Below are 27,973 nucleotides of genomic sequence, written 5' to 3'. Positions count from 1 at the left end.
ATAATGAAAACGGTTTATTCAGACTTACTGGACGCAAGGGGCCCCATTCGCTGGGCTTTGCTGAGCGCCACACTGGGAAAGGCACTGAGTTCTGGGGAAGAAGGGACACTCGGCAGGGAAAACAGAAGGGCTCTGGGCAGCAGCAAGGTTTCCCTGGGGCGTCCCCCACACAGGCCACCCCAACCTCTGCAAGTCTGGCTCCGTTAGCTCTGCAGGGAGCCCCCTCAGGTCACGGACGGTTATGGAGGGAATGTCCCCTTCTCCCACCCTGAGTTTGCAGTGGATAAAAAACAAAACCGAGAGTAAGAACACAGGCCCCAGTCTGAGGGTAGCTTTGGGTCTGCTGACCTCCACCGAGCCCCAGCCCGCATGCAGCCAGGAAAGGCCTGTCAAGGACACCAGAAGTTAAGGTGGAAGAACTGTGCGGCTGAGCCAGCCCTTCTCCCCAGTTCGTATTTCACAGGCCCTGCCTGGGGCAGGCCAAAGGCCAGGAGCAGGCTGAGGGGGATTCCCGTCTCCTGGACCCCAGGTCCCCCAGGGCTCCTCCACGTGCAAGTCAGCATCCCACAGAGGGCAGGACTGGAAGCTGAGAGCCACATGGGCTGGGACTGGCCGCCCCAAACCACCCACCACCAACTTGCCCCTTCACCCAACGGGATCAGGGCACCCCGAGACCACAGCTTCTTGCCCTCTGCCAGCTGCTGAGTCAAGTAAGAATCGTTCACACAGGGCCAGACCACTCCACGTCCCGGTTGGCTCCTGGCTCCCGCGGTCTCCTCGCTTCCTGCAGCTCAGGACTCTCCTTGTGCGTGCTCTGGGATGCTGCTTACTCGGCAGATTTCACAGGGCGTCCCTCAGCCGACCCAGCCGTCGTCACTCCCAGCCAGCAGCCCTGGCACCTGCTCCACCCTGCAGGCATCCTCCCGTGTCCTGGGAGCGGCCACCACGCCATCCAGAGACGCTCCTGAAGTTCAGTGTTCGAAGGAAAAGCACAAGGAAAAGGACTAAGTACCCAGGTGTTCAGCAGAAATCATTCACCACCTAAACATAATTTTATACAAATTAAATCTAATCCACCAAAGCTCAGTTTAAAAATGCTGAAGTCCCACCCACCATAGGAGGTGACCGAGGGCTCGCGTGGAGGTCAGGTAACAGTTGTGTGCAAAGTGCCCAGGACCTCGGCAGACGCTCTGAGGATCTGGAGCTCTTCCATCCACAGCGTTTCCACCAGTGCGAGCTGGGGCAGCAAAGCCACACTGTCATCCTTCATCTGGGAAATCTGCGAGGTTTGTGAACGTACGCGTTATTACAGTAACGTACTGAAATGTCATATCTAGGTCACCCATGCGTGGAGCACAATCACATTGTGAGCCACCTCCAAACCTTTCTTTTAATCAACCCAAACAGGAGCTCTGTAGCCTCAAGTAATACCCAGGCTGGGCAAGCTGCACTCGGCTCCATCTCCACGACTGGCCTGTGCCAGCGAGGAAACCAGAGGTCTGGGGCCCTCTCGCTGTACTGGTCCTTGTGTGTCTCACTGACTGACCTTGAGGACGTCCTCAAAGTTCATTAAAATCACCTTCTGACCACCACTCACGTGTACACACATGGACGATTTCTCCTTTACTTGGAACATTTATTAAACAAAAACAAAAGAGAAAACATACTTGAAAATCTATTACTAAAAAGTCATGCAATAATTTTTAACTATAAAGAGGTATAAGAACACCCATAAAACCACACAATTCTTCAGCGAACAGCAAACACAGAGTACAGGCAGACTCGGGATCCACGGGCTCCATCGACAGGAGAGCGGGGGAGGGATGTGTGGTACAGGGACAATGGAAGATGACTGAGCCACTGAGAAGAGATCCTGCCACTGGGGCCAGCGTGTCTGAACCCAGAGAACACCATGCTTAGTGAAGAGACCCAGACATGGAAGGACAATGCCACACTGAGATGCAAAAAAGCCAACCTCTGAAGCAGGGCCACATGGCAATTACTACAGGCTGCAGGGTGAGGATGCAAAATTTCAGTTGGACATAAAGTTGAGGTTGATTATTGCACAGCGTGGTGACTACAGTTAATAATAATGTATACTAGAAAATTACTAAAAGGGTGGATTTTAAGTGTTCTTACCACCAAAAAAAATGGATGTGGGGTAATACTATGTTAAATAGTTTGATTAAGCCATCCCATAATACATAGATATATAAAACATCATGTTGTATATATATATATATATATACACACACACACACAATTTTTCTTGTCAAAAATGAAGAAAAGGGGGCAGGCATTTGACACAGCACTAATTCACTTCTCGGATGCCCGCATCCCACGTCAGAGTGGTCTGAGACCTGGCCACTCTGCTTCCCGTCCAATTTCCTACTGCTATGCAGGCTGAGAGGCAGCAGATGATGCCTTGCAGTGCTTGGGCCCCGAGCACCCACATGGAGACCCGGATAGAGTTCCAGGCTCCTGGCTTCAGCCTGGTCCAGTACTAGATGTTGCAGGCATTTGGAGAGGGCACCAGTAGATGGGAGCTCTCTGTCTGTCTCTATCTCTCTGTCTCTCAAATAAAATGGAAAATAAATAAATACATCATTTTAAAAAAGAAAATAGAGACTGCATCAACATTCACTTATTTAAGGCATGAAACGTATTCTTATAAATGTTCTATCACTAGTGAAAAACTAGGAACTTCTAAAGCAAAACACGTCAATAAAGAGAGAATATGACATTCAAGAAATTTACCTTCTGAAGCACAGAGCAGGCCTCCTCTATGAAGTCACAGCATATCTTCCGGGTTACGTCCAAACTTGTCTTCTCATTTGTATCTGAAATTACTTCCCCAAGAAGTACCTTTTTCCAGAATGTACTAGAAAAAGTTCCAGGAGAAAACCTCAGCCAGCACTCAGAAATAGAGAACGTACACTTCAACACAACACACAAACTCCTCCTGCTTCCCGGAAGCACAAGGCTCATCCCACCGCACACGCCCTAAAATCACCCACAGCTCAGCTCCTGAGGGAAAGCGCACAGGAACGTAAGAAAGAAGAGGGGGCGGGAGCTGAAAACACGGGGACCGGGTGCTCTATGCGGACAGGCATAAATATGTTCTTCTTCAAGGAAGCCACATCAACTCGCAGATTTCCTTCATTTATTTATTTGAAAGGCAAAGAGACAAACAGGGACAGGCAGTCAGAAGGCCCCATCCAACAGTTCATTCCCCCTAAATGCCTGCAGCAGCTACAGCTGGGTCAGGCCGGAGCCAGGCAGCAGGAACTCAATCCAGGTCTCCCACATGGGTGTCGGGGCCCAGCTAGTTGAGCTGAGACCTGCTGCTTGCCAGGGTAGGTATTAGCAGAAAGCTGGAATCCGGAGCAGAGCCAGCATCCAAAGACAGGCCGAATACCTGCCACAGGGACTGAGTTTATCATCATCACTGCCTTGTGTCCGGCACAGAAGTGAGAGGAGTCAGGTCTACCAGCCCTGAAATAAAGCAGGAGAGGAACCAGCAAGGCAAGTGCACAGACAGGAGGTCAGAGGACTCAGAAGCGAAGGTGAGAAGTCTTCGTCCAAGCACAAGAGCCTTCACCAGAAACTGGCACACGGAACACTCCGCACACAGTGGTGCGATCTCTGTTCGGAAGGAAGTGCCTACAGCCGAGCCGTTCCAGACGCAGCTCATTGTGCTTTTAAGCTGCACGGGTTTCTAGGACGTCGGGCTCGGGAGCAGGTGGTGCTTAGTTTCCGTACAAAGGAGAGTGCAGGTGTGCGGGGGCAGGCACAAGGGAGCCAAGGTAGCATGCAGGGCCACAGTGTGGCAGAGCCTCCCACTCCAGCCACAAGAGGAAGCACTAGTCAGGGAGAGAGGATGGACACAGAGAAGCTGGAGCAGCTAGAGAGGGAAGGAAAGACGCCACTCGTACACCTGAGTGCGGAGTACAGGAGCCGAAGCAATGCGCAGGGAAGGGTCTGGAAAGTCTCCTCCTTCCAAGAGGACGGCTGAGACCAGCAACAGAGGGTTCTCAGGAAAGAAGAATGAAGTGCTCGGTGCCGGGCTCAGTGTGTAGCTGGGTCTGCACGAGTCCCGAGCAAGGAGAGCACTGTTTCCCCAGGAGGGGCTCAGAGAAACGGAGACTCAGGAAAGGCGGAGGACGCACCCTAAGTGGCAGTTAATGAGGCCGGAACTGCCTGGCTCCATTAGCTCTCGGGCGAGCATGGGTGTGGCAGAATCCCAGCCACAGACTCACTCTGCCATGATGCCCGGACAGCGGCCACTGAGGGAAAGAAAGAGGCCCTAGGAAGCCTCTGGGAAGCAGCCACTTGCTTCCCTGAATCTGAGGCTGAAGTGCCTGAAACGACTCAGACCTTGCTGCAGGAAGAATTTAAGGAGGGGCCGGCGCTACGGCATAGCGGGTAAAGGCCGCCACCTGCAGTGCTGGCATCCCCATGTGGGCGCCAGTTCGAGTCCTGGCTGCTCCTATTCCACTCCAGCTCTCCGCTATGGCCTGGGAAAGCAGTGGAGGACGGCCCAAGCTTTTGGGAGTCTGCACCTGCGTGGGAGATCCGGAGGAAGCTCCTGACTCTTGGCTTTGGATCGGCGCAGCTCCGGCCGTTGCAGCCAATTGGGGAGTGATCCAGTGCATGGAAGACCTCTCTCTCTGTCTCTACCTCTCTCTGTAACTCTTTCAAATAAATAAAATAAATATTTTTTTAAAAAAAAAAAGACCAACACATGTGGAACTTACAATTTTTCAGGTTCCAGACATAACAACTTGAGGGCTGTGAGCAGCCTCCAGGATGGTCCGTCCCAACCAAACGTCAGATTTCTACAGTGGAAGAACAAATCATGACAGAGCCATCACTGCAAGGCTTCCTGACTCCACACACTGCTACAGAGACAGATGGCCCTCTTTTTCAAACGAGCTGCTAACCATATGTAACCTGTGATCTTGGTCAAAAAGACAAAAGGAAAAGATAAGCTGAAAATACTTAGGAATAAATTCTAAATAACTAAAAAATCTCTATGCCAGTGAATTTTTTTAAATGAAAGTAAAAAGCTATTTTCTAGTTAATTTTACTAAGACGCTGAACATACATGAAGGGGACACAGGAGAGGACATGCTGCAGTTGACAACGTGAATGAGGAAATTCAGGAATTATCTTGGGATCAAAATAATGGCGGCCACCCCAGCTACTTGTCCCAAACACTGCCACTGCATTATTTAAAACTTATATTTGAAAGGCAGATCCTCAAGACTTCCTTGATGTGGAATCACCGGCCACCGACCCACCCCAGGAGCCAGCACCAACTTTACAGGAACGGGCTCTCTGCCAGGCTGACACTGGCAGTAGCCCGGTGCTGTCCCTCCTGATCACACGGTAGACAGACACCCACTTGAGGACCCCACTCACTGCACAAGGGCCAGGGGCAGGGACTGTCTTTTCACAGTCACTTAATATTTCAAGCTTGTATCGCAGGTCCGCAAACACATTTCTTTCTAGTGTGTGCCATGGTCCGAGCGTGCCCCACTACACTGAGTACACTCTTACTGCCCGTGGCAAGTACTCAGTAAATACCCACCTCCCAGCTCATCCAGAGTCAGGAGGGGCCTCATACACACGGAAAACCAATTTTTCATCAAGATTTCTGAAGGAATGATTTTAAGAAAGAAAAAGAAACACTTACTCTATAAAACCACGGTCCTTTAAAATGGCAACCTTTTTGTTCAGCTGTTTATCTGCTGGTGGAAGATATTTAACAAGTATTTCTACAATAAAGAAAAAAAGAGTCAAATCACACGGAGATTTAGGTGTAATTCAAAGTGTCTTCCCTCCCCTTCTCAGCACATTCCCATCCCTTTAGCAATCAAGACATAGACAGTTTTATCAATTCACACAAAGAGGTCTATTATGCCATCCAATTCAAACGGATCATTACCCAGTCTTCAAAAAGCAGCAGGAATTCTCAGGCTAGAGGACAAAACATCCACAGCCTCCCACTCCCACTAAGCAAATCCATCAATAAAATCAGGTAACTGACACATTAGGGTAACTGCTGGGAAATTACATCAAAATCATTGGTTCTGTAAAACCATGAAGAGAGGTTTACAATATGAGTTCTGAAAGCCAGAATTCAACACTATTCACTGAAAGTGAATACATAAAAATTAGCAAAGCTATTTTGTTTGAATGATTTCTCTATCATTTTAAATTATAACTAAAATATATATTATTCAAATTAATTTATTTGGCAAAATAAACTTTCACAGCCATCAGCATTGAAGTTACCAGGATTCTGAACTCTCAAAGCTATTTTTCTGAGACCTCAAAGCTCTAGTTGTTGTCTTCCCTTTTCCTAAATTTTTAAAAAATATTATTATTCTGCCTATAGGATACAGTAGTTTCTATTTCCATTCAAACTTACATTAAAACTACCTCAAATTATACACTGGTAAATCTCTGTCCAGTTTTAAAAATCTTTTATTTTTACTTTATTTGAAAAGCAGAGAGAGACAGAGAGAGGAGAAGAGATCTTCTATTCACAATAGTTGGAGATGGGCCAACATGAAGGTAGGAGCCCACAAGTCAAGCCAGGTCACCCATGAGGAGCAGGGGCCCAAGGACCTGAGCCATCACCTGCTGCCTTCCAGGAAGTACATCACTAGGAAGCTAGATCAGAAGTGAAACTGGGACTTGAACCTGGGTACTTGATATGGGATGCAGGTATCCCAAGTGGCAGCTTTAACAGCAGTGCCATGATGCCCACCCCTCACCAATTCTTCATGGCCTAGAAAACTGCCTCTCTGCTGCTGCTTCAGGAGAAAATCCATTTATAATACTGTATTTGGAATCTTCAACCACAAATTTAATGCCTAAATTATTTTAAAATAATATAAATAACGGCTAGTCAATCACACACACACACACACAAAAGGAATCAGTATCTAATGGCATTAAATTCCAAAAGCAAGAACTGCCTATTAGATGTTTCTCTGCAACTGGTAGTGTCCTACACTTAGTAGGTGCTTAACAATATTTTTTATTCATTACTCGCTAATTCTATTCTCTTTAGTAATAGGAGAAATGTATCAGTACAAACATTTCCGTTTCCTTTTATCTGTTAATATTATACTTATCTCCCTAGCAGTTTTCCTTTTAGGAAATAATACAATATGACCTAGTACAATAAAACTTTCCTTGGTTCTCACAAAAAAAAAAAAAAAAAGTTTTTTTATTTGAAAGGCAGAGTGACAGAAAGGAAGAAAGAAAGACAGAAAGCTTCCACCCACTATTCACTCCCCAAATGCTTGCAGCAGCCAGCTGAGAACCAGGAACTCGATCCAGGGCTCCCACATGAGAGGCAGAAACCCCATTACTTGAGTTACCACGCTGTCTCCCAGGGTCTGCATTAGCAGACAGCTGAAGTCAGGGGCCAGTCAGGGATCGAATCCAATATGGTACACGGGCATCATAACACTAGGCCCCAGTTCTTCTACTCAGTATCACTCCAAGCTCTGTTGTTTTTACTCCAACACTGAAACTCCACAGTCGGTAAGAACAAGACTACACCTACCGAGGACAAGAGAATGTAATGTCTTACATAAAAAATCTAAGTGTCCTAAGTTTTCCTATTTTTTTTAAAAGTGAAAATAATCACATCTCCAGAGGGGTAAAAAGTTACATCTTAACAGCAAGAACAAAGTTGAGGGGCCAGCACTGTGGCACAGTGGGTTAACACCCTGGCCTGAAGCGCTGGCATCCCACATGGGCGCTGGTTCTAGTCCCAGCTGCTCCTCTTCTGATCCAGCTCTCTGCTATGGCCTAGGAAAGCAGTGGAAGATGGCCCAAGTATCTGGGCCCCTGCACCCACATGGGAGACCCGGAGGAAGCTCCTGGCTGCTGCCTTCGGATCGGCACAGTTCCGGCTGTTGCGGCCATCTGGGGAGTGAACCAGCAGATGGAAGACCTCTCTCTGTCTCTACCTCTCTCTGTAACTCTTTCAAATAAATAAAATAAATCTTTAAACAAACAAACAAAAAGAACGAAGTTGACCCCAACCTCCTGAGACATAAACACAAGCATGAGGGTTACGGACGGAAACAAAGCCATACTCCAGGAGCAGCCGCTGGTTGTCATGAGGGCCGTAGCAGATGAAAACCTCTTCGTGTTTTCTAAACCTTGAAGCCGTTCTAATTTCATAACAACGAGTTTCCTCATTAAACGCTGCTTCTACCTAGGAAGGAAAATTGCTAAAGATTTTTTTAAAGCGTAAAACTAAATAATGGATTCAGACACTATATTATGTCAGGTGCAGCTAAACACTCATCTATGAATTTAACGACACATGGGAAAAATGCCACTTCTGCCCTTGAGCCTGTCAGCCCTCTGTGGTTGCCCATGCAACTTCATTGTTTATAATCTTTCAAAATGGGAAAAAGCACTCTTAGATCACATGTTCCCCAGCCTGCAGTTTATGATCCTCTTATATAAACCAGAAAAATCACTCGTGTGAAGCATAAATCCACCCACAGCACCAATGAAATCACAGGGCCGGCACTTCCAGCTCCCTGCTAATGCGCCTGGGAAGGCAGCAGTAGACGGCCCAACTACTAAGGCCCCTGCCACCCATGCAGGTGAATTTTCTAGCTCCTGGCTTTGGCCTGACCCTGGCTCCAGCTATGTAGGCACTTGCGGAGTGAACCAACAGATAAAAGATCTCTGTCTCTCCTTCCTTTCTTGTCACTCTTTCAAATAAATCAATAAAATAAATCTTTAAAAAACAAAAAGTCACAGTGATGGGGACTGACTCCTAGGTCCACTTTGTCCTGTGCTACACACCCCGACATCATCTCATCAACAGTAACCACAGACACACTCATCCAACCCCAAGCTCCTCTGCTCCATGCTGTAAAAACGGCTTCTTTACACAATTGCAAGCACACAGCCAAGGGACTGTCCTGGCCTAGGAACACACACAGAAGCTCTCGATGCTTCCTCCGCTGCCACGTGAGCAGCGTCAGCAATCTCCTCACCAAGGCCACAGGAAGGGAACAGCGCAGTTACAAATCCCAGTCACAGGCCTCCACGCCCGAGCCCCAGTGGGTTCCAGGGGAGCCAACAGACTTCCCCATGCCCTGCAGGCCAGGCCTTGACCCCTACAAGGGGACTTCACAAAGTGTGCATAAAGTGGAATTAAAAGATTAGTTTGAGTACAAAAAATGTTTGAAGTCTATGCATGATCTGTTCATAACGCACATTCCCCACGACCTTGTGAAGAGTCCTCTTGTGCTCAACTCTTAGAACAGTCCGGGGCAGGGCAGGGCAGGCAGGGCCAGCTGCCTGCAAATAAAATAAATCTAAAAAAAAAGTACAGTACAGTAAAGAATAGCCATACAGGGAAAGGGCTGGGGAAAAGGACATCTAAGATGATTTTCCAAAGCAGGATTCTTAAAAAAAAAAAAAATTTATTTGAAAGGCAGAGTTACAGAGAGAGAGAGAGAAGAGGGAGAGAGAGACAAAGAGAGATTTTCCATCCACTGGTTCACTCCTCAAACAGCCAAAACAGCTACGGTTAGGCCAGACCAAAGCCAGGAGCTTCAGGTCTCCCCTGTGAGTGGCAGGGGCCCAAGTACTTGGGTCACCTTCCGTTGCTTTACCAGCCACCCTAGCAGGGAGCTGAATCAGAAACGGAGCAGCCAGGATTTGACCCCCGCCATGGGGTGCCAGCATCACGGTGGGGGCTTTACCTGCTACGCCACAACACCGGCCCCACAAAACAGGCTTCTTTCATGACCTCCCAGACTCCTTTCCCTATACTCACTGGTTCAGTAAACATTCATTCAACACCCACTGTGTGCCAGTTCCTGCCTTGAGGTCTAGACTGTCATAGAAATTTCAGAGTTCAGTGTAGGGAGCAGCAGATCAATCTGGGTTCAGAGCAAAGACAATGCTTGACAGCTGTGCCATCAAGTTGTCAATGAAACAGGATCGGACAGGAGAGTAAACAAGAGCTCAGCCCCGTAGGCCAGGCAGGTGATGGGTGCTAGGAAAGGCAGCCCAGGGAAGAGAGTCCAGGGCCCCACAGGCCAGGACAGTGGAGCAGAAAAATGGGAGAAAGGAAAAACCATGCCAGCAGCGACAATGGGCTGAGGTGAAAGAGAACACTCCTGCCAGCAGCTTGACCTAACGGCTCGCTCCTCCCTTCGGCTTCTCTCACCATTCAAAGTCACGGGTTCTACATGCTGGAATCCTTCCTATCAAAACAGAGCCTGGGTCCCCTGTCAGCTTCTCACCTGTGCATGCGGGCTGTGATTCAGCAGATCCAGGTACGGAGCGAGTGCACAGGTGTCAGGCTCGGCAGACAGGCACTCCCGCGGCCTGCGCCTCAGGTACACGGCTCTGGTGTTGACAGTACACCAGGCCCACAGGAGGGCGCTGTAGCTGAAGATGCTGTCAATGGGCTCCACAAACAGAGGCTGCAGGGAACAGAAAAAGTCCCTGGAGGAAGCAAAGAACTCCCACACACGGGCCCTCTGTTCTTCAGCCTTCATTTGTAAAGGTTTGGGCAGAAGATGCACCACTTCAGGCTCCAAACAAACAGGGCAGGTGTAGGCCTTGGGCAAAATTTCCAGGTAAGGCTTCCAGGGAGACCGGTCCCCAGCATGCTTTTCTGAAACTAAAAATGTGCACAGAGCCAGCAGAGGAGACGGAGGCGGCTTCCACCTTTTAAAATTAAAAGTCAGATTCAAGGCATTACTTTTACTCAAAATACAGAATAAGCTAAGTGTTTGGTTTTGCAGCCACAGGGACTGTGTTCACATTGTCAACACACTCGAGTTTACTGAGGGCAGCCAAGAGAGCTCCTTCCTCCCCGAGGACTATCCCTCTCCCTAGTGCACCCCGCACACAAGAGCGCTGAACAAACCAAACTGATGAGCCAGCAATGCCAACTCAGAACCCCAACCTCCAGGTTTGTTTGCAAGCGATTCCTTGTTACAAAAGCCCCTTGGCTTCCAATTTGGCTTCGAGCTTCTGTCATAAGCACATCTGTTTCAGCTAGGCAAGCACAGTGGGGGGAAACTGACGCGAAGACGCTGGACCCTCACCATCCACTACAGTAACCACGGGTACACAGTGCAGCTCCAGCTTCAATGTCAACAATTCAGAATTATTATTATTTTTTTTTTTTTGACAGGCAGAGTGGACAGTGAGAGAGAGACAGAGAGAAAGGTCTTCCTTTTACCACTGGTTCACCCTCCAATGGCCGCCGCGGTAGGGGCGCTGCGGCTGGCGCACCGCGCTGATCGGATGGCAGGAGCCAGGTGCTTATCCTGGTCTCCCATGGGGTGCAGGGCCCAAGCACTTGGGCCATCCTCCACTGCACTCCCTGGCCACAGCAGAGAGCTGGCCTGGAAGAGGAGCAACCGGGACAGAATCCGGTGCTCCGACTGGGACTAGAACCCGGTGTGCCGGTGCCGCAAGGTGGAGGATTAGCCTAGTGAGCCGCGGCGCCGGCCAACAATTCAGAATTAAATATACGCGGCCCTCAATATCTGTAGGGAATTGGTTCCAGGACTCACACGGTTACTGAAAGCCACAGAGTGCAAGTCCCTCATGGAAAATGGCACACCTCCTATGCTCATCTCTCATGCACTCTGAATCATCTCTAGGTTATAACAACTATTACAATGTAAGTACTGTAAAACAGCTACCACACTGTACTGTTGAGGAATAATGACCAGAAAAACAAGTTTGTACATGTTGAATAGACAATAGGGGCTTTTTTTAATCAAACATTTTCAAGCTGCAGTTGGCTGAAGCCACAAATATGGAACCTGTGGACACAGAGGGCTGCCTGTAACATTTAAAACTCAGTCCCTCAGCCAGACAAGGCCCGTGCAAGTGCTCAACAGCCATCTGTGCAGTCTGCCATATTGGGCAACGTAGAGTAAAACATCTCTGTTGTTTCCCAACGTTCTAAGGGTAACACCAACCTGGATGAAAAACTGAACATGCCCATTTTAGTCTGTTAGTTACAAACGATCTACTCCCAAGCTTATCTACTCTATTATAAGTTAAATAGAGTACTTTAGCTTTTTTTTTTTTTTTGACAGGCAGAGTGGACAGTAGAGAGAGACAGAGAGAAAGGTCTTCCTTTTTGCCGTTGGTTCACCCTCCAATGCCCGCCGCGGTAGGTGCGCTGCGGCCGGCGCACCGCACTGATCCGATGGCAGGAGCCAGGTGCTTATCCTGGTCTCCCATGGGGTGCAGGGCCCAAGAACTTGAGCCATCCTCCACTGTACTCCCTAGCTACAGCAGCAGAGAGCTGGCCTGGAAGAGGGGCAACCGGGACAGGATCGGTGCCCCGACCGGGACTAGAACCCGGTGTGCCGGCGCCACAAGGTGAAGGATTAGGCTATTGAGCCGCGGCGCCAGCCGAGTACTTTAGCTTTACACAATTACCAATAGAGATCTCATACTGCATGAATGCTTTTAGAAAAAGTTTCCATCGATCTTTTGAAGTCCAAATTCCCATTTTACCATATACTTAACTCAGAGTAAGTTAGAAAATGTTAATACCAAGAACACGCTTGCCTCTACTTAGGCCTATAAAGATATATTAGCCCCCTTCTGAAAATGTGGGGTGGGGGGAAGTCCAGAATTGCCAAGCAGAACAATCTGTTGACGGTCCTAACTTAGAAATCCCTTCTGCCAAGATCTCACTCATTCTGTCCTCAGAGGTGCCCCAACACAAAGGCCCAGAAACATGAGCCGGAACGTGGGTCTCAACTCCCACATAGGCCCCTCTTTTCTATACCTAAACAGAACTAATTCTCTCAGAATGCCAACAGCTCTTCATAATTGGAGAATTCAAACAAGCATAACAAGCATAAAAATAGAAGAGAGACTAACATTTGTCAAGACCTATTATGATGCAGAACAGGCTACTATGAGCCAAGGGACTCAGCTGTGACTTACAAATACTATCCCAATAATTCTTCATTCTTAAGAAAGTGATAGATCAGGATTCACACTCACACCCCACGCAGCCTATTAGGAATCTTAAAAATGCAATTTACAAAGGCACACCTTTGGCATAGTGGTTAAGAAAACACTTAGAACACCAGCATCCATCCCATATTAGAACACCTGGGTTATAGTCCTGGCTCCGCTCCCTATTCCAGCTTCCTGCTAACACACACCCTGGGAGGCAGCAAATACCTGGGTGCTCAAATACCTGGGTGCCTGCATCCACATGGGAGACCTAGATCGAGTTCCTAGGTTCCAGCTTCTGCGTGGCCCAGCCCTTCCCCTTCACCCTCACCTGCCAACTTCTGTGGTCATATGGGGAGGGAATCAGCAGATGGGACATCGCTCTCTCTCTCGCTCTCTCTCTCTCTTCCTCTCTCCATCCCTCCCTCCTCATTCCCTCTGTCTTTTAATCTTTTTTTTTTTTTTTTTTAATGTGGTTCACAATGAATTAAGAACAAACTTTCTGGAGCGGAGTAAAGCCTCCAGATCATTTCAGGTATTCATCAGCTAGACAAGGAGCTGGGCCCTAATGAACTATGTGTCACATGACCTGATTGCCAATGACAGACTTCCCAGGAGAATCGCTTACACCAGAGCAGCATTCAGGTGGTCACTTACTTAGTAATGTACGGCCCTAAGTAGCTTTCAATCACTGTGTCCGTGGTAAGCAGGCAACTCTCAGGCAACGAAATAATCATCTGTCCCTCCTTGCCAAGAAGAAAGTGAAGATTAGAACACGTGAGTTTTAGGAAGGACCTTGAAGTATAGGTTCATTATTATGAAAAATCTATGCATAGATTTGAAATTTTTTTGCACAAAATAAACTCATTTTTAATCCTATTTTTCCATGAACTTTTTGAAGTATTTTTGTATATATTTCACAATTTTAAAAAATTTTTAAATAAAAACAGCATCATAGAATTACAACATTAAAAGATACCATTCTTTAGGCTAAACACATGCACACAGCTGAGTTTAAATAAATTAAGGAATTAGAAATAAATAAAAATAATTTTAAAATAAAGGAAGAAATAAATTTCTAGCTTGGCAGAAACTGCATTGGATGTCCTTTAAAATGGCACAGAGGGAACTAATGGGGACCTTGCAGATCATCTACGTCATGCCTCCTCATCTTCCAGGTACGGGAACAAAGGCTGAGAGGATCCCGAGTCCTGTTTCAGGTCACAGAGAGAGCTGAAGGCAATCCTGGACTGGGCCCGTGCTCACAGCCACTCACAGGAGAGCCGTGCCCCTGGCACACCTGCAGTGTGATTTGATTTATAAAACTGCTGTGCAGACTGCTAGCGGTCTACCCCACATGCCTTCTCTCCTCACCTCACCTGGAATCCTATCTGGACAGGGCAATGCCGGGGAAAGACTGTGAGGCTCGCAGCCTGCTGGAGTCACCGTCCAATGAGGTGGGGGCTGGAATGCCCTCAGAGGGGGAAGCCTGCCTTCCTCACCCCCTTGCTCCTGCCTGCTATTCAAGCTCTAACAGCCACAGCATGATGGGGTCAGTTAGAAGTGTGGGCTCAGATGGCCATGACCGCACCACCAGCTCAAATCTGCTTCCTCCAGGCTAGTTTGTCTTGAGCAAAGCAAATTTCTGCACTGTTGAAGAACTGTGACTTTGGGTTTAGAGAAAATGTAATCCTAGTTGACAGACTTACATTCAAACATATCCATTAGGCAAAAATGCTTATATGTCTAAAACATTTTTAATTCACTTGACCGGAACTATAAAAACAAAGCAAAATGACCAATAGTGGGTTTCAGGGATAAAAGAGAAGTTCTCACCTGCAAGGACACGGTGCTCATCAGCCCTCTTCCTGTACCTAGGAAAGCAAAGGCGGATGAGGGTCCATCCAACGATACCTTCAAGTCCTAGAGATCCCATTTTGAATTAAAGATGCAAATGAACTTCAGAATTACACAACACTGAGGCTGGGCATCTCAGTCTTTGATTCCCAGGAGGAAGAAGGGATCGGGAAGCTATTCTTAAAAATGGCCTGACCTCCTTTTGCATTTACAATCCTTGAAGGCAAAGCAAGCTTCAGAGTTGAGACCTACAGACCACCATGGACTTCTTACTGATCTACACCTGGGCCTCCCACAGAACCCGTCCAGCTGGACTGTCTCCTCCAAGGTATATCAATAAGGGAGGGGGCCTACTCCCAATGCCCACCCAACCTCCGAGGCTAGACCCTCAGGTCACTTCATCATCAGACTTGGCTTTCCCCAGCAGAGACCCTGAGACGCTTTTGACTTACTGACCAGTCAACCGCACTCAGGTGGGCAGAACCTGTGGACCTTATCCTCCTTTCCCCAACCAAGTCACCCTCTAGAGGGGCTCTCCTGGCCCTTGGGGAGCTGGGCTGAGTAGATCCAGAGCCAGCTGTACCTGCAAGCCCAGGTTCTGACCAGAGCACAGTCATCATGGTGACTTCATTCTGCACTGTTCAAACTCCACCAGCTTCCAGAAGCTCACCCCTCCATGCCCACGGCTCCCCTCCTGGACCACAGTCAGATGAACATTGTTCAGCTGATGGCTTTCCCGGCAGGCAAAGGTATTATCTGACCCTAGGAGGTCTAAGGTATTAATCTCTCCAAATTCATAGTTCTTGACCTTTCTTCTCAGCTGGGAGGAGTGTCATTCAGCAAAGTCCATCCCTGCAGGACAACTGGGGAATCCCTGCTTCAAGTCTGCAACTAGTGTTCCACCACGTTGGATACCATGATTCATACTTCATCTCCCCATCCAGGAACCTTGGCGGGAACTTCAAAATGTTCATGGAAAAATAGAATTAAAAGATAAGTTTACTTTGATGTAAAAGCAAATTTAGAAAAACCATGCTAGATTTTTTAATAACACACACTTTCCATGAACTTTTTGAAGATTCCATCAGATACACAGATTTCAAATTTTTTACTACACCCATCTTTTTATTTCATTTTTTCCCTGTACTTTTTGAAATACTCTTATTCTATCTGGACATGGTTCTGCTTTTTATATATATATATATTTATGTATCTATTTGAATGGTAGGGTCACAGAGAGAGAGGGAAAGACACAGATCTTCCACCTCCTGGTTCACTCCCCGGTTGGCTGTAGCAGCCATGGCTGGGCCAGGCTGAAGCCAGCAGCTTCATCCGGGTCTCCCATGGAGGGTGCAGGGGCCAAAGCACTTGGGTCAGCTTTCACTGCTTCCCAGGTGCGTTAGCAGGGGAGCCGGATCAGAAGTGGAGCAGCCAGGACTCATCCAGCACCAATATGGGATGCTGCTGCTGGCCCTGCCCCACAGCTCCAACTCCAGGGTTCTGTTTTAAAGCCCTTATTTATTTTGCATATACTCTAGTGGAGTTAATCATCCTGGTGGGCCAGAACCCTTCTTGAATCAGTTACTAATGGAAGGATTTTTTTTCTAGGAGGTCATCTTTCGAAATATTCATACACTAATCTAAGTAAAAATTTCTCTCCAAATATATATTTTGTGTGTGTGCATGAACGGAACCTGGCATGAGGAATAAATCTGGAAGGTACTCCATTTATATTTCTTTTTTTAAGATTCAGTAAACAGGGCCGGCACCGTGGCTCACTTGGTTAATCCTACTCCTGTGGCACCGGCATCCCATATGGGTGCCGGGTTCTAGTCCTGGTTGCTCCTCTTCCAGTCCAGCTCTCTGCTGTGGCCCAGGAGGGCAGTGGAGGATGGTCCAAGTGCTTGGGCACCTGTACCCACATGGGACAGCAGGAGGAAACACCTGGCTCCTGGCTTCGGATCAGCATGGCTCCAGCCATGGCAGCCATTTTGGGGGTGAACCAACAGAAGGAAGAACTTTCTCTCTGTCTTTCTCACTGTCTAACTCTATCTGTCAAATGAAAAAAAAAAAAAAAAAAAAAAAAAAAAGGATTCAGTTAGGGGCTAGCGCCATGGCTCACTTGGTTAGTCCTCCGCCTGCAGCACCGGCATCCCATATGGGAACTGGGTTCTAGTCCCAGTTGCTCCTCTTCCAGTCCAGCTCTCTGCTGTGGCCCGGGAGGGCAGTGGAGGATGGCCAAAGTGCTTGGGCCCGAGAGGGAGAGGGAGAGAGAGAGAGAGAGAGCGCGAGTGCTTCCATCCAATGGTTCACTCCCCAGATGGCCCCAATGGCCAGAGCTATGCCAATCCAAAGCCAAGAGAAAGGAGCAAGGAGCTTCCTCCGGGTCTCCCATGGGGGTGCAGGGGCCCAAGGATTTGAGCTATCTTCTACTGCTTTCCTAGGCCACAGCAGAGAGCTGGATCAGCACCCATATGGGATGCCAGCACTGCAGGCAGCAGCTTTACCCACTATGCCACAGCGCCAGCCCCTCCATTTATATTTCTATAATACATTGCTCAATATCAAAACACCTATCCCAGTAATCTGCACTTGGTGACATTTTCACAATGAATCCACTCGTCAAGGTGGAAGTGCCTGTCAGCAGTGAAGCTTAACTGCATGTCTCACTGGCTTAGACTCTCTGCATTATAAATCCAGTTGGAAAGCTCAGAGCTAGCAAGGGGTGTGGTGGTCAAAGCAGACTCTGGAGCCAGTCCCCAGAATGTAAACCAGATAACAGCCCAAACAGAATACTGCTTGCAACTTAAAAGCCTCCTCATGCCCTTTCTGAAGCTAATACTAACTTCCCCACATTTTTTTTACAAGATATTCCAAAAATGTTCCTTCCTATCACACACTGATTAAAATCTGAAAATGCACAAAGCACTTAGAGAAAGTCTCCTGTTCCCAAAACTGTAAGCAGTGGGCTCAGATCACTGCCAAACCATCTGCCTTAGCACCTCCATGGCCAGGAGTCTGGGGCCAGGACAAATAATTCCCACTGTCAAAAATGAGAACCCTTGCCTTCAAACAAACAAAATAAATAAATAAATAATAATTTTTTTTAGCTTTACTGCCCCAAATTACAGATAGATTATTTTCAAGGATTCCATCTAAACCACTTGCCAACTTCTTTTAAGCACATTAAACCTATCCATCTTAGGGCAGAGTGACACCCAGAAGGTAAGCAGGCCTTGGGAACGGCAAAGCCACTCCTGACACTATTTTCTTTGATCACCTAGTGAAGACAGTATGATCTAAGGATGTGGCTTTTACTGACCATTTGACGCACGGAAACACAGTTAAACACGCTGACAATTATGGTTCATGATCATACTAGAAGAGGCCTCAATAAAAAACAGTGCTGTGAAAAGTTGTCACTACCAAAATGGAGTCACTTCTGTCAAACTCTGACAAAATGGAGCCAGGGAAGGCCACGATGGGTGTGTCCTCACTCATAACCACCTAACAACAGGAGCTATCACAACAGACTTTGCCAAAGCCACAACCTCGCCCAAAAATACAAGGTCTGCCCAGCAACTGTCCACTCAACTTTGGATGCACATCGACCTTGCCATGGGTCTTCATGGCCAATGATAATTATTTCAACAACTTGTGTGACCCTCTTCATTCTACCTTTAAAAACCCTGTCTCACCGGCACCGCGGCTCACTAGGCTAATCCTCCACCTGCGGCTCCGGCACCCCAGGTTCTAGTCCCGGTTGGGGCACCAGTTCTGTCCCGATTGCTCCTCTTCCAGTCCAGCGCTCTGCTGTGGCCCAGGAAGGCAGTGGAGGATGGCCCAAGTGCTTGGGCCCTGCACCCGCATGGGAGACCAGGAGGAAGCACCTGGCTCCTGGCTTCGGATCAACACAACACAACGGCTGTGGTGGCCATTTGGGGGATGAACCAACGGAAGGAAGACCTTTCTCTCTGTCTCTCTCACTGTCTAACTCTGCCTGGCAAAAAAAAAAAAAAAAGAAAAGAAAAAAAAAAACCCTGTCTCAGGGCCGGTGGGCACCAGTCAAGTCCCGTCTGCTCCACTTCCGATCCAGCTCTCTGCTATGGCCTGGGAAAGCAGTAGAATGTGGTCCACATCCTTGGGCCCCTGCACCTGCATGGGAAGACCCAGAAGAAGCTCCTGGCTCCTGGCTCCTGATCAGTGCAGCTCCGGCTGTCGTGGGCAATTGGGGAGTGAACCAGAGGATGGAAGACCTCTTTGTCTCTCCTTCTCTCTGTGTAATTCTAACTTTGAAATAAATAAATAAGTCTTTAAAAAAAAAAAAAAAAACCTGTCTCCCTCTGCCTCCTAAACAAGCCCATAGCTCACTACGGCACAGGAATCCCATATCACAGTGCCTGCTATTCCTGGTAAAGCTCTTTGTTTCGGGAGCCATTCTCTGCCACTGTTTGGGTTGACAGCGCAAATGCAGCTCTTGAGCCCCAAGGAAGCATGCGTGATTCATGAGGAATGAACTTACACACACTACCTCACTCAGCCAAGGGCAAATGTGCAGAGTCTTTTACCTTGGGGGACAAACAAGAAATTCTGCTCAAAGTTAAAATACCCAATGGGTACCTGAAATACCACCCTAATGGCCTGCGGAGTAATTGGTGACATATGCTTTAAATTTTCTGTAAGGCAACATTTCTGCAGCCTGCCCTGTGACACAGAGCATGAGGTCCCTAATCGCACAACTGTCTCTATCCAACAGCAGGACCCCAAATACGTTTGAAGAGCATTTTGTTCCACCCTGTGGGTGTCTCCAGCCCACCTAGGGGCAGATTGGGGTGGCCCTGAATGCAGGCACATAGTCATTGCCAGCTACCCAACTTGTGTGAGGGAATGTTCCACAAGAAAATGTTAATCTAACCTCCAAAAACAAGCTCTTTAATTTTCAGAAAAGAATGTTCTCCTTACTGAGTTCAGGTGACTGCGGATGCCCACAGCTCTGTCATGAACTGTCATAGAGAGTGTGCCTCGGCCAGTACTTGCCACAAACCAGAATGGGACAGCACGTGCCAAGGGCTCTCTAACGTTCTCTCCTTTAGGGACACCCAGAGAACAAGCACTTCACCAGGCCGATTGCAAATCTCTCACTCTTAGACATCTATCCACTATGGGTATTCACTGGAGCTGTGGTATAACCCCATCAGCCCACACAATGTGAAAAATCCACAAAACTGCCACCATAGAGATGTTGCTGAGTGGACGGATCACCATGTTACACCCCATCACAGATGTCTTTCCTGTAAGCATCCAACAAAGCTACCTCCATCAGGTCTAGGCTCCAGGGACACCTGCACTTCTGCTGAGTAGACAAACACTAAAAGATCTGGGCCATCAACCACAACCATCCTGCCAGCTGCTGGAAAAATGATCCCACTTGTGGCTCATCTTTGACAAGTGTGTAAGACTTTTAACTGTGTCTCTTACATGTCCTCCTTATTCCTGGCTTCATCTTACTTTTCTATCCTCATTCTCCTTTTCCCCTTTTTAATTTTATTTCAACATTTTGTCATTTCTATAATCCACCTGCATTTATTTTTACAAGGTGAAGTACATACATATAGGGAAGCTACAAGCTAACAAGCCCAACACGCAGCAATCAATGTGTTCACTGAGAAAACAAAGCCAAGCTCTTAAGAATCACTTCTGCTTTTTGCACACCCTTCACGTGAGGGGAAGGGGAGTTGAATCCCAGTTCTTACCTGGAAAATGAGCTGGTGCTAAGTTTTTATCTTCAAACTTCCTGCCTTTCAGCCACTTCTGTAGATCTATAAATTCAGACTTGTAGCTCTCATTCACTAGTCAGGAAAGGAAAGAACAAATGGGGATTAAATCACTGTACAATTAGATGCCTTTTTTTTTTTTTTTTTTTTTTTTGACAGGCAGAGTTAAACAGTGAGAGAGAGAGAGAGAGAGAAAGGTCTTCCTTCTGTTGGTTCACCCCTCAATGGCCGCTGTGGCCGGCGCGCTGCGCCGATCCGAAGCCAGGAGCCAGGTGCTTCCTCCTGGTCTCCCATGCGGGTGCAGGGCCCAAGCACTTGGACTATCCTCCACTGCCTTCCCGGGCCAAAGCAGAGACTGGCCTGGAAGAGGAGCAACCGGGACAGAATCCGGCGCCCCAACCGGGACTAGAACCTGGAGTGCCAGTGCCGCAGGCGGAGGATTAGCCTAGTGAGCCGCAGCGCTGGTCAGATGCCCTTTTCAAAAGGCCACACCTGATGAAACCTATCTGACAGATAAGAAAAATGACCACATTTTAACAAAAAGCACAAACAGTGTGAACTAAAATAGTAAATCATAGAAGCACCTCAACAGATGCAGGGAAAACTGTTGGTAAAATCTAACAGAAAAATCCTCAGCAAACCAAGGCAGAGAACTTCGTGAACCTGGTAAAGAATATCTAACAAAAGAGAGGGTGGGCTTTAGTCTAGCAGTATATAGAGCATTCTTGGATCAAGCTCCTCACTCCAACTTCCTGCTAACTCACACGCTGGTAGGCAGTGCTGATGGCTCAGGTAGCTGAGCTCCCATCATCCTCATGGGAGACACAGACTGAGTGCCTCGGGTTGCGGTGTGGCCAGCTTCAGCCACAGTGGACACTGGGGACAGAACTGGCAGATGGGAATGTGTGCTCCCATGCTCTCTTTGCCTTCTTGTCAGTATGTTTAACCGTGATACATTTAACTGTGGCAAACTCAGTGCTTTCCCCCCAGACACATGGAACTACATAAGGATACCTGGGCCCCTGCATTTATTCAACATAGTACTCATAGTTTACCTAGTGCAATAAGGCAAAAAATAAATAAATAAAAGGCATCCAGGGGATGGTGCTGTGGTGTAGAGGGTTAAGCCAATGCCCGTAGTGCCAGCATCTCATATGGGCACCAGTTCAAGTCCCAGCTGCTCCACTTCAAATGCAGCTCTCTGCTATGGCCTGGGAAAGCAGTGGAAGATGGACCGAGTGTTTGGAACCCTGCACTCACGTAGGAAATCTGAATGAAGCTCCTGGCTCCTGGCTTCAGGCTGGACCAGCCCTGGCCATGACAGCCATTTGGGAAGTGAACCAGTGGATGGACGGCTTCTCTCTCTGCCTCTGCCTCTGCCTCTCCCTCTCTGTAACTCTGCCTTTCAAATAAATAAAAACTCTTTATCTAGAACATTCTCTAGTACTTTCAGATTTACACCAAACTGGCTTACAGGGCTGGTGCTGTGGCGTAGCGGGTAAAGCCGCCACTTGCAGTGCCAACATCCCATATGGGTGCCAGTTCCAGTCCCGGCTACTCCACTTCCGATCCAGCTCCCTGCTGTGGCCTGGGAAAGCAGTAGAAGATGGCCCAAGTCCTTGGGCCCCTGCACCCATGTGGGAGACCCAGAGGAGGCTCCTGATCGGCGCAGCTCCAGCCATTGTGGTCATTTGGGGAGTGAACCAGTGGATGAAAGACCTCTCTCTGCCTCTCCTCCTCTCTCTGTGTAACATGTAACTCTGACTTTCAAGTAAATAAATAAATCTTTTATTAAAAAAAAAAAAAAGCATCTAAGTATCCAAGTGGAAAGAAAGCAAACCTGTCTTTGATCAGAAAACATAAATTCTTAGGTAGCCAAATACTTAAGCAGCTACCAAACTTGAAAGAATATAGCAAGGTCACAGGATACAAAATTGATACAGAAAAAAATAGCATTTTTTTTAACTAGCAAGAAATACAACTTAAAATTTTTAAATAGCATCATTTGTAATATATGAATTACCTGATTTTTGTGGGTGGTTTTGCTTAGTAGGTACACAAAACTTAAAATTTTTTAATAGTATCATGGGTAATATATTAATTACCTGATCTTGTTGGTGGATTTGTTCAGTAAGAGTATGAGTTTGTGGATGTTTTAGCCTCTAGCCTGGGAATTCTTACAGTTTTTCAGGGACTCAGTATTGATCTCATTGACTCAGACTTGCAGAATAGGCCTCTTTTGTGTCAATTACATAAAACAGTTGTTTCATCTTCAATGCTAAAGGGGAAGGAAGCGCACTGAGAAGCGAGGGCAAACTTTCACTTGAAATATACCCTAAATCTATGTGATATTTTGTTAAAGTAGAAACATTTGTACAGCACCTTCCATCAACAGGTAAACAAATTAACAAAAAGGTTGGCATTTAAAAGGACCACAGCTTTAGAAACATTTCTCTTTCTCTCTCAAAATCATCCCTTCATGAAAAAAAGTGACAGTAAGCATTTCCACTTCCTATGTACAAGAGACACCTCCTGACTCTGTAGGAGCTGAAAGGTGAATACTCACTGAGCACCTGCCACGTGCAATGAAACTGTGTTCACTGTAGTGGGGCACACAGAACACGACCCACTTTAAAAAAATGTAATTGGGGACCAAAGACACAAGCTTGAAATATTAAATTACTGTGCCAAAAGAGAGCTCCAGTCCCTAATGTACTGCTAGATAGCCCCAGGTGAGCCTATCTACTGCATGGTCAAGAAAGACGACATTAATCTACAACAGGCCAGGGACAAGCTGGGGGAGAACCCAGTCCCCTAAGAGCATGGTGTTGGCTCTTGTGGTGGGTAGGTGCCTGGGTGACTCCACACCAAGGGGAACAGAGGGGTCTGGGACTCTCCTTTTCAAATTTTCTTTCATGAGCAAAATGCAGTGATAGTACATGGAACAACTAGCTGAGAGGGCTACCATGGTTGGATCTCAAGAAAATCTATGATTTCATTATTCCTACTATAAACTAGAGCACACCCCCTCTCCTGTGCCCCTCCATCCATATCCAGCATTTTAATAAAATTGAATGGAAAATAGCTTTTAACATTTAGAAACACACACACAGCAAAGGATGACTTTCTGGTTACTTAGATTTTATCCTTAAGCATTTGCAAGCATTTGCAGGGTTCCAAGCACTTTAGTAATTTGACATTTGTTGGGATGGACTATCCAGAGGTTGCTCACAGCTCTTAAGTTATGTCTGGAAGCGAAAAAAAAAAAAAAAAAAAACCCTAAGTCCCACATGTGTTGGTCTTAAGCTGTGGCTACAATGACTTTGCAGTTTTTTTGTTTTTTTGTTTTTTTCGAATGCAGCCAAAAATCAACCAGAGAGGAAAAAAACTCTCATTGTGTGTTGGAACTGCTTATTTGTTATGTAACCTGCACATGCAAGATGTTTTACTTCTAAGTTTTAGCCACTCCTGGAATTGTGGTCTTAAAATCAGCATCAGAGTTCATGGTTATCAGAATTCTCCAGGCTCTCCTAGGGTGTTTCCCCCTGGAAACATACAATAATTGGAGACTTCAAGATCCTACTTTCAATAGTGGGCAGGACAACTGGAAAGAATATCAATAAGAAACTAGAAGACTTGAATAACAAGATCAACAACCTAGGACCAACACACATCTACAGAGCATGCCACCCAACAGCAGAATGGACAGAATAACAAGATCAACAACCTAGGACCAACACACATCTACAGAGCATGCCACCCAACAGCAGAATGGACAGAATAACAAGATCAACAACCTAGGACCAACACACATCTACAGAGCACGCCACCCAACAGCAGAATGGACAGAATAACAAGATCAACAACCTAGGACCAACACACATCTACAGAGCACGCCACCCAACAGCAGAATGGACAGAATAACAAGATCAACAACCTAGGACCAACACACATCTACAGAGCATGCCACCCAACAGCAGAATGGACAGAATAACAAGATCAACAACCTAGGACCAACACACATCTACAGAGCACGCCACCCAACAGCAGAATGGACAGAATAACAAGATCAACAACCTAGGACCAACACACATCTACAGAGCACGCCACCCAACAGCAGAATGGACAGAATAACAAGATCAACAACCTAGGACCAACACACATCTACAGAGCATGCCACCCAACAGCAGAATGGACAGAATAACAAGATCAACAACCTAGGACCAACACACATCTACAGAGCACGCCACCCAACAGAATGGACGCAAACACGTTCTAGGCAAAGGAGGATTATGAGGAATCGGAGAGGCAGAAACGTGTGGTTTGTGTCCAGGGAGCAGCCAAGCTGACACACTTCTAAGTCATGCACTCGCCAAGGTGGAGCCCCCTCATAAAGAGCCCCGAATGTCAAGCAGAAGGCCTTCCAGGGTGATACAAAAGGGAATGAAGGTCCCCAGACACTCCTAAAAGGGTAACCCGAAAACAGTCTCAGTCAAGTTGGACCGACAGCAACAAATGGGAGAGCAAATAAAGGGAGTCAAATGGGCAAAAGGGCAGCTGAAATCATCTCCACGCACAAGTAGTAGAACGAGAGGGAAAGGCAGCCTGAGTGGAGCCAGGGAAATTGGCTGTGGAGGGTAAAGGAAGATAAGGTCAGTGATGGACAAGGACATAAGCCTCAGCCATTTCAGGTTCTCGTCGCCCCTGCCTTCCATCAAGAGACCAGTTCAGTCTCACATCCCGCACTGTTCCCCACCTGACCCCCTGCATTCTTCCCCAGGTTTAGAAGCCAAACTTGAAGAACCAGAACAGAGAAGCTCATCTCCACCTATAGCCCCCAGCCCCACCCCTAGAACACCTAATATAAAAAGGCCCAGCCTGCTGGGGTCTAAGGCCCTCTGCCACATGTTCAGTCTATGTACACACTGGCAGTTGATCAACTTCTGTGAGTTTATTTTCTCTTAATAAATTCGGTCTGGCTGTGAGTTCGTAATCTGTCTCCTATCTCTTTTCTGTGTTCTTCGTCCTTATAGTCAGACTAGCTCAAGATGGTCATGTCTGAGGTCCCCTAGAAGGAATGTTACTAAGTTTTACACAAATACTAATCGCATTCACGTAGGACTTTCAGTTAGCCTAGCGCTCTCCCATGCAGTGTCTCATTCAGAGTGTGATGAATTTATACTCAAACACTGAGACTCTACCAGTAGCTTAAAGAAACAAAGACAGGCGGCCAGCGCTGTGGTGCAGCAGGTTAACACCCTGGTCTGAAGCGCCAGCATCCCATGTGGGCGCCGGTTCGAGACCTGGCTGCTCCACTCCAATCCAGCTCTCTGCTATGGCCTGGGAAAGCAGTAGAAGATGGCCCAAGTCGTTAGGCCTCTGCACCCGCGTGGGAGACTAGAAGAAGCTCCTGGCTTCAGATCAGCACAGCTCCAGCCGTTGTAGCCATCTGGGAGTGAACCATTGGATGAAAGACCTTTCATTTCTCTTTCTCTGCCTCTCCTCTCTCTATATAACTCTGATTTGCAAATAAATAAATAAATCTTTAAAAAAAAAAAACACAAAGAAGCTTGGGAGTAATCCTCAGAGAAGCCACTTGAAACAGTTAAATATATTTATACTGCTAGAGTTTAAAAGAATATAATGGCACCTTATAAAAGGAGTGTTTTTTAAGAAATACTCCCTTTGATCATTGTCCATGAATCCTTGAGAAATGCTATGACTGCACGGATACCAATCCACAAAGGCTTTCTTTTTGCCATTAACACAAAAGAAACCCACCTCCTCTTGTCTGAGAACCGTTGGAGCGTTTTCGTCTTCTGATCCGACTTGTTCTCCCTCTTCCCTTCTGCATGTTCACACTGTAGCTTCTGCGTAGGCCTCTGGTCTAAAAAGAAAAGCATCTTGATTTCCAGTTGTATGCTAACCACTGTTCTTAACATCTTTCAATGTTTTCATTTGGTGAGATGCCTCTCTAGAAGGGGTTTGTGTACCAGGGGTCCTGGCAGTAAACGGAACACCCATTATACGGGTCCCCCCCAAACAGGGGTTCTAACAAACCCGGATTAATCATGGAAATCCTCATCACTGACTTCAAAAATATGTGCTGGGTGACTCACATATCTCAATCCTAATCAGCATTTACTAAAGTAACAAATTAACTAAGAATAAACAGTAGCCAGGAAGCCCCCATTACCTAGGAAGTCTTCGCCTAGAAATACCGTGTATGTATGTGTGCACATGTGTTTGTGTGTGTTCCCTTTTAATGTGAATTAAACAGTTTCCTCCTAAGATACCAGGATCCTGAAGTAAACGAATTAAACAGGTGTTTGCAGGACCAGCACTGTGGCATAGTCCATAAAGCTGCCACCAACGCCACAACATCCTACATGGGTGCCAGTTCGAATCCTGGCGGCTCCCCCAATCCAGCTCCCTGCTAATGTGCCTGGGAAAGCAGCAGAACACCCCAAGTGCTTAGATCCCTGCACCCATGTGAGAGACCCAGAGGAAGCTCCTGGTTCCTGGCCTCCACCTGACCCAGCCCTGGTCATTTCGGCCATGTGGGAAGTGACCAGCATGGAAGCTCCCCCGCCCCTTTTCTCACTCTGACTTTCAAATAAATAAATAAATCTTTAAAAAACAAAACAGGCATTTGCAACAGACTAGGAAGAGACTGGGAGGTGAAAAGGCATACAGAAGACAAACCAAAGAGATGACCTTAAAATTTAAAATGGCAAATACATTTTCCACAGGCTACTTCCTGGGATGCATAAAAATGCAATCTAGTAAACACACCAGCATTTTACAAGCAATAGAGACTAACAGCAATTGATGCAGCCATTATCAAGAAGGTATAGGGGCCGGCGCTGTGGCATAGCAGGAAGGTAAAGCCGCCACCTGCAGTGCCAGCATCCCACGTGGACACCGGTTTGAGTCCCTGCTGCTCCACTTCCCATCCAGCTCTCTGCTGTGGCCTGGGAAAACAGCAGAAAATGGCCCAACTCCTTGGGTCCCTGCATCCGCATGGGAGACCTGGAGGAAGCTCCAGCGATCCGGCGCCCGGGCGCCGCCCTCAGGGATCAACCTCGCGAGCCCCGGCCTCCCGGAAGCCCCCACAGTCCCCGACTCCGCGCCCTGGACCCCAGCGCACGCCCCCAGCGCGCCGGGGCAGGATTCGCTAAACGCACGACTTTACTACTGCGCACAGAACACCGCCAGGGCTGCCCAACCTGCCGTCTCACTCAGATCTTCCACGCAAGAATTACAAACTGAGGGAACCTCGCCGCCGGCCGTACTCCCGTCACCTCGGCAACGGAAGCCCTTCCGGTTCCCCTCAG

General features: G+C 47.3%; 1 protein-coding gene across 6 annotated transcripts; it reads right to left on the bottom strand.

Annotated features, from left to right (window-relative positions):
* Positions 1 to 27,973, bottom strand: SETD4 (SET domain containing 4). Of its 6 annotated transcripts, XM_062205526.1 has the most exons (13): positions 26,418 to 26,507; positions 22,742 to 22,914; positions 20,616 to 20,711; positions 15,671 to 15,821; positions 14,842 to 14,879; positions 13,663 to 13,751; positions 10,305 to 10,734; positions 8,071 to 8,245; positions 5,699 to 5,780; positions 4,758 to 4,838; positions 2,758 to 2,881; positions 1,114 to 1,279; positions 1 to 964 (listed from the first exon to the last, which is right to left on the bottom strand). In XM_062205526.1, exons 4-12 carry the CDS (start codon positions 15,696 to 15,698, stop codon positions 1,145 to 1,147), a joined length of 1,182 nt encoding a protein of 393 aa, XP_062061510.1. In that variant the 5' UTR covers positions 15,699 to 15,821; positions 20,616 to 20,711; positions 22,742 to 22,914; positions 26,418 to 26,507; the 3' UTR covers positions 1 to 964; positions 1,114 to 1,144. The 6 variants fall into 6 exon arrangements, with proteins under 6 accessions (XP_062061510.1, XP_062061482.1, XP_062061492.1 ...); XM_062205498.1 differs by lacking the exons at positions 15,671 to 15,821; positions 22,742 to 22,914 and adding an exon at positions 27,866 to 27,973 and having other exon boundaries at positions 26,418 to 26,523; XM_062205508.1 differs by lacking the exons at positions 15,671 to 15,821; positions 22,742 to 22,914 and adding an exon at positions 27,824 to 27,875 and having other exon boundaries at positions 26,418 to 26,523.

Source organism: Lepus europaeus, chromosome 2 (assembly GCF_033115175.1).
Source record: "Lepus europaeus isolate LE1 chromosome 2, mLepTim1.pri, whole genome shotgun sequence".
Taxonomy (NCBI): Eukaryota; Metazoa; Chordata; class Mammalia; order Lagomorpha; family Leporidae; genus Lepus; species Lepus europaeus.
The sequence above is the reverse complement of the archived record's forward strand: the minus strand, read 5'-3'. Positions and strand labels throughout refer to the sequence as shown.